Source organism: Erigeron canadensis, chromosome 4, assembly GCF_010389155.1.
Source record: "Erigeron canadensis isolate Cc75 chromosome 4, C_canadensis_v1, whole genome shotgun sequence".
Classification (NCBI taxonomy): domain Eukaryota; kingdom Viridiplantae; phylum Streptophyta; class Magnoliopsida; order Asterales; family Asteraceae; genus Erigeron; species Erigeron canadensis.
The window spans coordinates 13,735,994-13,748,774 of record NC_057764.1 but is presented as its reverse complement, the minus strand read 5'-3'; the positions used below and the strand labels follow the sequence as shown (position 1 = coordinate 13,748,774).

The window sequence follows — 12,781 nt, the reverse complement described above, 5'->3', positions numbered from 1 at the left end:
CTCCAACCAGGCTGATAAACTTGAAGCAAGTGATATGGAGGTTGATGCTGGAGAGGCTGCTGCTGATGATAATGCAGCAGCCATCATTGAAAATTTTGAAGAAGCTGCTTGATACAGAAATTACCAGGTTCACTGAACTGGAGAAATCGAGTGAACTGGAGGATCCAACTGAACTGAAGAAGTTAAGTGAAATGGAGAAAACTGGCCAGATAATGCCACCAGAACAAGCAATTTTAATTCTGCCAGTTGTCGCCCATTTTAAACAACTATTTACTGTTAGGTCGAAAATCGACTAAGCATTGTTTGTTCAAAATAGTTGAGGCTCAGTGAAGAAAGCTTGCTCAGGATTCTGAAGTCATTCAGAATAAAGCTCACTGAAGCTTCACTTCAGATTCAGAATCAACCAACACTGAAGACGTTCAGACGAAAGTCAAAGACTGAAGACTGAAGAAGAAGATCATCTCAGAAGCAGAGCTCAGAGAAGATCTTACCTGAAGTTGAATCTGAAGAGGCTTAGTGAAAAAGTAATTACAACACTTTTTCACTGATTACGAGGAAAGTCTTTTTGCAGCTTTAACTACCTTTACCCGGTTAATTACTATCAACCTGGGATTGGGAAAGTTTTAGCAAAAGGTTGGGAATAAAGTATGTCAAGTCACATCAAAGAAACTTACATACTTTACCTTAAACAAGCATGTTATGGATTTGTCCCACAAATCCATCCAACCATATTTAGTACGGCATATTGCCATGTCATCAGGACATGTTTGCCTATAAATATAAGACTTCTCACACTTGCAATATTGCTTGGAACTGTGGCAATTGCAACGTGTGATATTACTCTAAGTATTCTTACGAGTAATTCCTCGTCGCATAGATCATTTGTATTTCTAGGGTTGTTTAGATACTTTCACAAGTGTGATTATCTTTGTTCCGCAACAACTCTTGTATTTTGTTTATAACAATAAATAAAATACATTGAAAAATACATCTCGACTCATTGCCATAATACTTGATTATACTTAGTAATTTATATAGTTTCAAGCAATTATATTTTATTACTCTTATCCATTATCTGGATCGTAAGTCTAACTAGTCATGTCTAGTTTTGATTTACTTGCCAGTCGGGTTTCTTGATATAACTTGTGATTATTATTGTCTAACCTTATATTTTGTTATATCTTGATCTCTTGTACATCTTGTTAGGTGGACTTACATTTACTGAACCAGCCCAGTTATCAGTTATAACATTACTCCATAGGCAAGGGTCTCCAGATGTTACCAGTAGTGATCTACCAGTAATGTTCTCCAATGAAGCTCTCCAGTGACCACTCTCCAGTCAAGTCTACTGATGAATGCTCCAGATTTAAGTCTCCAGTGGAAGTCCAGATGTCACTCTCCAGTTGCCTCAATAAAGTTTGTTTCTGAATAATAAAGATTGTCACGTGTCTGGTGGACCTAATAAGAGAAGGTGGATGACAGCTGTGATAAAGACAAAAAGAGGGGAGTGTGACGACGTTATTCCTAACTGTTTATGGGCCCGACTGCAAAAGGAATATTTCTAGAAGCTTTATGTGTGCTCTTTCTATTGGTCCATTTTGTTAGTGGTTGTCCCCACCATGTGCCAGCCTTTTATTTATTTTATTTCCTTATTATTTTTATTATAATTTCGATGATTTCTAGACAGGTAGTTATCTATAAATAGGGGCTCATTTCTCATTGTAAAACAGATTATGTTGTTGAATGAAATTAATAGAGTAGCCTCTATTTCTTATCCAAAATCTTCATTTACCTTTATAGATCTTTGATCTTGGTGGTTTGGAGTGATCCCTTTATCTATAATTGTGGTGGTTCGTCCTTTATCAATTATAGTGGTGAGATCCAAAATCTTCGATTCCTTTATCTGTGTTTGTGGTGACTCGATCTTTATCAAACATAGTGGTGGGTTGGAGTGTTTCCTTTATCCTTGGTTCCGGTGGCTTGGCCTTTACGAATCTTAGTGGTGGATTCTTTTATCTATCATTTTATTTATCGTCTTGTCTTGTTGTTGTTTTCATGTAAAATTAGAAAATACAAAAAATAGTTGTTTTAATTTCCGCTGTGCTTGGGTTTTTACGTGATTTACGCATCACTGTTGCTGATAATAATGCAACAGCGAATGTTGTAGAAACTGAGGTGCTGACTCTTTCTGCCAGACCTCAGACTCCACCCATGCAACCAGTGAACACCATGCTTTTCCTTGGCATGCGCTCTTCCTTCCAAAGTGTTCCTGGCTGCTCATCTGCCGCCATGCCTATCGAATCTCAAACTGCCAAAGAGTTGGGTATCTCTTACTCTACTCACTCTTCTAATAGGCTGACCAAGGTGGAAAACCAGCTAAATGATCTCGCCAAGGCTGCCACACTCGTTGTTCAACTCAAAAGTCATGAAGATGACATATTGGTGAAGATCTTGGAAAGCTGGTACAAAAAGCAGAATGACACTTAAAGAAAAATCTGTTTCGATGGCTGCTGATTAAGAGAAGCTGCGCACTTACACTAATGTCATCAAAAGAGATCAGCAGGCCATTCGAGGTTTCTATCGATCGCTGTGCAAGATTGGGAATGTTGTTCGGTTTTTAGCTAAGAAGGCATCCAGCAACAGTGACTATGTTGCTGCTGACGCAAATAGGGTTGCTGACCTGGTTTCTCCTCTCATCTCCCAGGTTGAAAGCAACACCAAGGCCATCAATGCCTTGGAAACTCAAGTGGCCAGTCTTGCTCCTCGTGTCTCGTTCACTGAGGAAGATCGTAAGCGCCAAGAGAACTTAGAAAGAGAAGTTGGGGAAATCAAGCATATGCTGTCCCATCTTCTTCAGCAGCAGGCAGCCCCAACAGCAATAGTGGAGGTTGTTATTAATGATACAAACTCCAAGGGGGAGAAAGTGGATGTTGCCATCCTGAACCTTGTCAATAAGGCAGTTTAACAAGGTGGTACATAATGTTTATGACAAGGTACTTGAAGAAAAAGAAGAAGATGACACTGTCGAAGCCACTGAAACACAAATCAATGAACTGGCAATAGTGGCTGTCAGCGAGGAGGATGTGAATGCTCCCCCTGCTGGTGTTGAGGGGGGGACAAAAATGGATGCTGAAGCTCCCCCTGCTAGTGCTGAGGGGAGACTAAAGAAGTAAATGCTGAAGGGGAGCAGTAGATAGTTGTTGCCAAGTCTCCCCAGCCTGAAATTTTTGAAGAAGCTGAGCAAATGGAACTTGAAACCATCAAGCTGTATGGGAAGCTGGGTTCGCTCAGGAAATGGCTGTAGACAGATCTCATGAAACGTTGCCAATCTTTCACAGTCAATATCTGGCAAACGCTGAAATCACTCCACTTACAGATAGTTAGATGAGACAACTCACGGGGTCTAGATTCTTCAAAAAACCTCTAGCTGCTTTCACCTCCCTCTCTGCTGAATCTCTAACCATCCAATCCTCAGCAGGTCATCAACATTAAATGATTGACATTCTAGCGTTGACTGCTGAGGGTAAAACTCAAGAAAAAGCCATCAAGGAGTTGGACAAAATCAAAGAGAACCAAGAAAATGAAAAGAAAAACATGGAATTCATCAGACAGCTGTCACTCCTTGAAAAAGATCAATTGGATGCTGAGCAGAAAATGATTCTACAAACAGGTGGTGCTGAGGCTCTCTACAGATATAAACATGATGAAGTAGAGAAGTAGCTGAGTGAAAAGAGAGCCAAATTTGATGAAGAAAAGGCTAAGTGGTGCAAATACATGAATGACAGGAGGAGGCCACAAAGAATAGTGGCTGCTGAAGCCTTTCGTGCTGACATGGGCCTAAAGACTAATTTGAAGATTTTAAGAGAAGGTGCTGACAAGCCTGTCAGATATGAAGGTGTCAAGGCAACCACTTTGAGTGCCTCTGAATGGGCTGAAGTGTATATGCTTATAAAAAACAAAAAGGCTCCCAACTACAATCAACTGAAGAATATGCTGAGGGAGTACTTTGAGAAGGCAAGAGGCTTTGAAATGAAGTTCATGTGTGATTTGCCTATGCTGAGGCTAGTGTTTGGAGCTCCAGCAGCTATCTCAATGTCTGTTGGCAAGAAAATACAAAAGAAAAGAAAAGAAATGCATCAAACCTTGCTAGCAGCCCTTCCTCCTCTAGCTGGTGACACCACTTTAAATCTTCGATTGCCTCCTAGAAGTGTATTTGAAGAAGGGAGAATATTGGAGTCCCCTGCTGGCATATTCTTCCAAAACTTTCAGAATGATCAACTCTTCTTCAGATTGGCAGAGATTGAAAAAACCTCTACTGGCTTTCTGATCAGCATCTGAAAAAGATTCGCTAAAATGACAAGTGCTAGATCAGTCATTAGCAAGATAGATGAAGAGCTGATGAAGCCAACGAGAAGAGAAGATCCAGTGTTGGGGATTGCCAAGCAGGAGGACGCTTGGGAGATTGAAGCTGCTAATCTTTGGATGTCTTACTTTGTAAAAGCTTTATGCTTCAGCTTGTAATATTTTTGGATGATATAAAAGACATCTTTCTTTCATACTACATTCTTTTCTAAGTTTTATCTACTCAACAAGTCTCTTCAGCGAATATGGGGATTGTTGAGTCTTGGATTCACTGATAAGACTTGCTCGCTAACGTGTGTCATCAGCGAGTCCAGTGACTCTCTTCAGCGGGTTGTATGCTGCCCAAATTGTTAGTCAAGGCAGGTTGTATGCTGCCCAAATTGTTAGTCAAGGCAGAAAATTTTCAAACTAGATGAAGACAAGAGTCACATGGTGGTTTCTTCCAACTGTAAAATACCTTATATGGAAAAGGTACAAGTTTTTTGGGTAAAAGGTTACCCCGATGATTCTATTCTAAACAAACCATAAGTACAAGTAATGTAACTGAATGTTACATTAGTTAATGTGAATAACATGCCAAACACATTCAGACAACTAGCCTAGCTAGACTACCAATTATCATAATCAATATTACACATGATACCAATCTAGAAACAAAAAAAAACAATCAGCCAGAGACGTCTTCAGCTTGTATTGGAACTCTCCACTCTTTTAGCAAGTTATTTTGGCCTTTGAATCTAATGGTGACTACCCTCAATCGAACCATGCGAATAATCAGCTCTACAAGGACCTCCACACTACGCGAATTCTGTGTAAAAAACCTTTCATTCCGTTCTTGCCAGATAAAGTAAGAGGCTGCCGCAACAAGGATCCTACTAATCACACTTTCAACAGTTTTCTGTTTGGATCTATGAATGAGGCATTTTGCAATATCTTCCCATGACTCTGACAAATCATCCATATTTGCCAATGCCTTTATCTTCATCTAAACCTGTAACGAAAAATGACATTTAAAAAACAAATGTGAGCGAGAATCTATCCCCGTTTTGCATAGGGGACATCACAGAGCTTCAGATTAGTCTCACTCCTAGCCTCCCATGCCTTCATACGATCCTGAGTCTTCAATTTGTTTCGAAAAACCAGCCATAAATGAAAGGCATGATGTGGAATACATTGTGAGAACCAGACAACATTAACCTAATCGACTTCACCTTGTTTCCTTCTCAACGAATCCCAAACCACTTTTGAAGAAAAATCAGTCTCTACACCATTCGAACATTTCCATACATTTCGATCTTCATTATCATTGATTTGTATATGTGGTATATGAATTAGAACAGGGAACACATTATACCAAGCATCCGGCCACAACCATTGATTGTCCCGAATAAGGTCAGCCACTTTACTATTCAGATTGCACCCAGCACTTGCAATCATCCTTGGAGTGATAAAACTGAGCAAAGGGCTCTCGACACACCAATTATCTGTCCATACAAAGGTATTTACACCATTATCAATCTTCTTCCAAATATACGGTCTAATAGTGTCTCGCATTTGTAACAGTTTCCTCCACCCCCAACTCATACTTCCACGAGGAGCAACCACCCAAAAATATGAACCTTTTATCTTATAGTCATGCATCCATTGTACCCATAACGACTTCATTTTGTTGATGATAAACCAGATGTGACGAGCCATAAGAGCTTTGTTCACATCCGAGATCCTTTTAATGCCGAGACCCCCCTCATATTTAGGCAAACAAACTGAATTCCAAGCTACTTTTTATTTTCTCGTTGCTACCGATCCCTGGCTCCATACAAAGTTCCTCATTTTCTTTTCTAAATCATTGATAATACGAATAGGTAAAATGAAGACCATGGCCCAATATATATGCATTGACGAGAGAACTGAATTGATCAATTGAAGCCTACCCGCAAACGACAAAGATTTTGATTTCCAATTATCTATTTAGCTCTCCATTCGTTCGACTAAAATTCTACAATCTTGAAATTTTAATCGAGTAGAAATAAGGGGAACACCAAGATAATGTACCGGTAGGATGCCCACGTCAAACGACATAATGGACAAGATGGCTTGCTTATGATGATCCGATACATTGCAGAAAAAAGCAGAACTCTTTGGAAGACTAGGAGCTAATCTAGAAATATTTTTGAATGTGTTAAGTAAATCCATTAAAATCTTAGCTGACCTTACATCCCCTCTCGCAAAAAGAAAAAGATCGTCAGCAAAACAAATATTGATGATCTTCCTTTTACTACATTGAGCATGAAACTTGAAGCCATTCGATTCTGAGGTATTCCTCCTCAGAATTAATGATAACACCTCCATAACAAGCGTAAAAAGGTAAGGTGACATAGGATCTCCTTGGCGAAGACCACGTTTTCCCTTAAAATATCCATACACATTACCGTTAATACTTGAAGAATAAGAGACACTTGTAACACACTCCATAATCCACTGAATCATTTTTGGGTGAAACCCAAAACCTCGAAGGCACTCCTGCAAGAAATCCCAACAAACAGTGTCATACGCAATCTGGATATCCACCTTAAATGCACACCTAGGTGGACCACGATTTAGATGATAGTTGTGCATTACTTCTTGAGCTAACAATATGTTATCCGATATTTTTCTTCCTGGGATGAACGCGGACTGATTGATATCAACCAAGTCTTCTAGAGCAGCCTTGATTCTGTTTGTGATGATTTTACTGATGCACTTGTAGATAACATTGCAACATGAGATTGGGCGATAGTCAGTAACTTTAGCCGGTGTTGTTATCTTTGAAATCAAGGCAAGAAAGGTATGATTGAGTTCTTGTAGCAATCGTCCATGACAGAAGAAGTCTTGAACAGCTTCTGTAATCTCTTTGCCAACAATATTCCATGACTTCTTTAAAAAAGCCGAAGTGAAACCATCTGGTCCCGGGGCTTTGTTTTCGCCAATTGAAAAGATAGCATCTTTCACTTCCTCAGACATGACTAACTTAACCATCTCATTGGCCGTATCTTGGTCCATAACCTTGGTAAAGAGCCCTTCACAGTTGAACGGATGGGTCACATCTTTAGTACCTAAGAAGTTCTTGTAATGTGTCACCAAAGCCTCATAAACTTCTCCTCCTTCAAACACCGTAACATTGACGTCCTGTATCATAGAAATCCTGCTCCTATGATTTTGCTTTTTAGAGAATTATGAAAGTAGGCCGTATTTGAATCTCCTGCTGCTAACCAATTAATCTTCGCCTTTTGCTTCAAGAAACACTCTTCATCATATGAGACTGTTTTAAAATCTTCAAGGACCTTTGCTTCTTGCACACGTAGTGAATTATCATGTGGGCTAGAGTCAATCATTAGCTGCAGCTGATCTAGCTCATTTCTAAGAGAAGAAACTCGTTCATGTAGATTGCCTTGTTCGTATAATAGTTTTCGCATCGGTGACTTCAGCTTTTTCAGTTTTTTAACTACACAAAACATCTTATTTCCCATTATCTTCTCCTTCCACGCTCTTCCACTGCACTTAGGAACCCAGATTTTTCCGTAATAAAATTTGCAAACTTAAAGGGCTTTGGGCTACTTCTCGAAATTGCATGAAGCTTTAATATGCACGGCGAGTGATCTGAAATTCTATACGGCTGAAAAATTGCATAAGAAGCCGAAAAATCATTCATGAAATGTATATTTCCCATGACTCGGTCTATCTATTTCAGAATTCCCACACCATTTTTCGGCTTTTGCGTCCATGTAAAGTGGAGGCCGCTGCTATTAACATCCATTAACTCAGTCTCTTCAATACATTCTTTGAACTCTCTCATTGAAATAGTCATCTTAGACGAACCAGAACTACTATCCTCTAAATTAAGAGCTGAATTAAAATCCCCCATAGCTACCCATGAAGCATCTTGTATTACTGATTTGTGAGCACACAGATTCTGCCATAATTCTCGTCTTTCTTGGTAGTCATTACTAGCATAGATAAACGAACAAAATAGTACATTTCTATCAACTTTAAAAACAATCTGTACATGGACAACCTGATTAGATTGTGACAAAACCATTACATCAACGATATCCGAGTTCCATCCCAATATGATTCGAGTACCCTTATCACAACATTTACCGTTAGATGTCCAGTCCCAAGACTTAAATACTTTCATACACACATTAAACAGATTAGAAACATTCACATGCGATTCCATAATCGCACAAACTTGCAAATGATATTCCGACACCACCTGACGAACCTCGTTTTCTTTTAGAGGGCGGTTCAACCCCCTAATGTTCCATGAGGCGATACTACCCATTGGAAACCTTTGTAACGGGAGTGCTTGCCCCCTCCGGAATGTTACCAGGTTTCGTACCATCTGTCATGAAATTGGCGGTTTCATCATAAATATCTTCAACCCCCTCCGGAAAAGGTACAAGTTAGGACCAAAACAAGGGTTTTTTCTCTCATACCCGTTTTGGTAAAGAAGACAAGGGCTCTTGCATGGAAGTACAAGGAGCTAATGGGACGTCGACAACCACCATCTATCACCATTAAAGGAAGGCTGTGTTGCCTAATTCCTCCTCTATATAAAGCAACACAGCCGCAACACATTAAGTGTGTTTGTCACCTCAAAAGTGTGTGTCACTTGTAATTGTATAAGTTTGTAGTTTGTCTAGACTTAGTAATTACTTTGTTCATTTGTATTCTTCTAAGTCAAGTTTGTAATATCGACCATGTATTCATCGTTTAATCAATGATACATATGATTATACTTGCATAGATTTATTACATTTGAACTGGTCATTGTTGTTGTTTACCTTCTTATTTACTTTCTTGTCTATCTTAATTATAACATAAGTTGTGCATTTGTGGATTGTTACTGTAACACCCGTGAGTTGAGCATTTAAGTTTTCGAGTCAAAATAAAGTTTTCAGTAAATACGACCTTGTCAAAATAAAGGCCTTGTATGGAATATTCTATTTTACCTACATATAAATACTTTGTTTCTTTCACCATTCCTCATTTCCACCAGCTTAGCCTACAAGAAAAACACACACAAACCCTTACTACCTCCCTTTTTGCTACCCCAAATTGCTACCTCACTTTACTAACCCATTTTTACTACCTCACCATTACTACCCCATTTTACATCAAGTTTTATAAAAATCCAACCTTATTTTGTTTAGATTTAGCTATAACAACAGTGTTTTTACGTCCAAAACATCTTTACAAACACATATTTTACAAATTCAAGGTATAAAATCAAAACCCACTTTATGCTCTTCTTTTTGGTATTTTCGATTTTTCTTTTAATCCACACGCTACACCCACCAAGTACCAAACTTTTTACGTCCAAAACGTTTAGAATCATACATTACAACTTTTGTCAAAGTTTCGTGTGATTTCGTTAATAAAATCTTAAGATATAAGAATTTTGTACACTTTTTATAAACTTTGTTCAAATGGGTTTTCGGGTTTAAGCCCGTTTTTCGAGTTTCCGAGTTAAGGATTGTTTTTCCATCATATTAGGGAGTCTAAAAGTACAATCTGATGTTAAAAACACCTTTTAGATCTAAAGAAACGATTAGGGTTTTCTAGAATGAATTTTAGGGAAGAAGAGACCAGTTTACTATCCAGCCAAAATGTGACCTCGTATTTCAAATGTGACCTCGTATTTCTATTTGCAACCGCGTATTTCAAATGTGACCTCGTATTTCTATTTGCGACCTCATATTTCAAATGTTACCTCGTATTTGATTTGTGACCTCGTATTTCCAAATGAGACCCCAAATTTACTAGCTTCTCAAATCTAGCCTCTCAAATTCAATTTTGTCCTTTAGTGGAAATAAGACTCCAAATTCAAGACCTAAAGATCAATTTAAGACCTCGAATTCCAATCAAGACCTCGGACTTCGATTACTACCCCGATTTGGTCGGTTTAATCAACTTTGGTCGGTTTGGTCAACTTTAGTCAACTTTAGTCGATTTGGTCAACTTAGTCAAACTTGTAATTTGGTCAACTTTGGTCAAACTTATAAAATCTGGTCAAAGTCAAACTAGTATGCTTTTGGACAACTTAGTCAACAGTTGGCGGCACGTTTACATAAATGAACACATATTTAATTATGATAATTTGGAACAGATTATTGCGTGCCGGTTACTTGCTTCCTGATATCTTGCGTAGCTTAATCTTGTTGCTAGTATTCAGGTGAGCTTCGTAGTCCCCTTTTTACATGTTTTCTCGGGGCTGAAAGAATACAAAATGTTTTCTTGTGAAACTATATTTATTGAATATGATACTCTAACAACCTATTTTGACTACATGATTGATAACACATTTTGGATACTTCTTGATAACTTGTTTTGGATACATATATGATTTCATGACTTGGATACCTATTGATTTACATTGTGGATACATATGAATGCATTGGATACATGTTTTTGAGCACGGCTGGTTGTTGAACCATAAGCCCCTTCATAATCAACCTTAGCCTGGTACCGTAAGTGCTGTCAACCTTGATCAGTCCATGGCAACCTTATGATTATGTCAATCGTGATAAGTCCATGGCAACATTGTGACAAGCCAACATTGAGTATACATGAAATGCATCACGTTAACCTGATAACATAACCCTACGAACTCACCAACCTTTGTGTTGACGCTTTTAAGTATTCTTTTCAGGTGCACAGGTTAGAGATGGCTGAGGTTGGTAGCATGGAGCCTTTATAGCAGACTTTGGACTCTAGGATTCCTTATTGCTGCTATGTTATCTTATGTTCTCTTTTGTATTAGTATGGCATTATGTCTAACCTTTGATCCACTGCGTGGGAGTTGGATTATGCTTTATTTATGTCTGGATTTATGTTAAATGTTCGTGTTAATCTATGACAAGACTTTCTATATTTGTGGATTCATTTAGTCTTCCTATGTAATATCCATGACGCTTGTACTATGCGTCGCATCCCGAGTTTTCCGCCTTAGTCAAGGTTTGACAACATCTTCAATCAAAGTATCAGCAAATCTGGCAGTGATGGCGCATAAATATTCTGTCCAGCCAATTGTATCAATCGTTTTATCATTTGACTTCATATATGCCATATGACACTGCAACGCTTTCCTTCCATATGCATTGCTGCATAACGAACCTTCTTCTCTCCAGGAATAGCATCAATTATGAAAAAATGATCACACCTATAATTCCAGCCTTCCACGTCATCATCTTCAAATTTAGGGAAATCGATTTTTTGCTAATTGGTGCGTGTGACTCCTTTCTTCTTCTCCAAGAACGATCAACTAATTTTGCTTTTTCGTATTTCTGGTAATTTTATCAACTGAAACTTTGAGAGATATAATCATTTCCTGAGCTGTCGCGGGCTCTTTTTGCATTCGTTCCATATCAGAAGCTTGATTCTAACTGCGAGTAGTCATTATTGATTATGAATAGGAAATTGTGATTTGAGAAGAATTTTTAAAATTAGGTCAAAATTTTGTGAAATTGAAGTGGATTATTGATGAATTGAAGTAATTGAGATGAATTTGTGAAGATTTTATGAAGACCTTGTGAAAAATTATGGTTTCAATGAAATTTTTTGTGATTTTTGTGATTTTTTTTCTATAAACCAGTTAAATTTTGTAGAAGAGGTGATTGAAAATCTCGCCGGAGAAGAAGTTAACGCATCGAAAACCGCCGGGAACGACGTCTCTAATACCAATTGATATGCAGAAAGTAGAATTTGAGAAAGAGGGAAAGAATTTGTATCAAATCAATATCTGATTGATATCAATATGAATATAGGCTTATATAGCCGTTGTACAGTTGACTATTCAAACAGAAAATAACCGTCAAAATTTACACAATGACCTCCTAGACTTATGACAAAATACACTAAAGGCCCTTGTTACTTATTTGAATTATTTTACATGTAACAAAATGATCCATAATACATGTAGTAGACTACTAGTCGATATTATTATAGGTACAATTTGATATAAATGGATTCGATTGATTTTTGGATGGGTTAATAAATCTCGAAATGTATTACAGTATATAGTTCTGCTAATGGCGGGTTGGATAGTTTAGAAAAAGCAGGTTGGATAGATTAGAAAATAAGTGACCCCAATAATCCGCATTGTTTATACTCCTAAATTTTTCTTGTAGGTTCTGAGTGTGTCATATGTCGACAAAATGAATTTAGTATGATCTGATATAACATTTTTGGTGTTATCACTTTCAATGAAACTAGAATTCTTCAGTCTTTATTTTACAGATAGTCACAATACGTGCCATATTGAAGTTTTTGGATAATCTGACTTGCTTAATATCAAAGGATGCACAATCCCTGATAACATCAAAGGATGCACAATCCCTAATGTCAACAATAATGGATTTCTTAGATGTGCCAAAATACG

General features: G+C 37.9%; 1 protein-coding gene across 1 annotated transcript; it reads right to left on the bottom strand.

Annotated features, from left to right (window-relative positions):
• Positions 1-5,559: 5,559 nt before the first annotated feature.
• On the bottom strand, positions 5,560-6,027 carry LOC122596999. The gene has a single exon (XM_043769638.1). It carries the CDS (start codon positions 6,025-6,027, stop codon positions 5,560-5,562), a length of 468 nt encoding a protein of 155 aa, XP_043625573.1.
• Between the last annotated feature and the right edge of the window lie 6,754 nt (positions 6,028-12,781).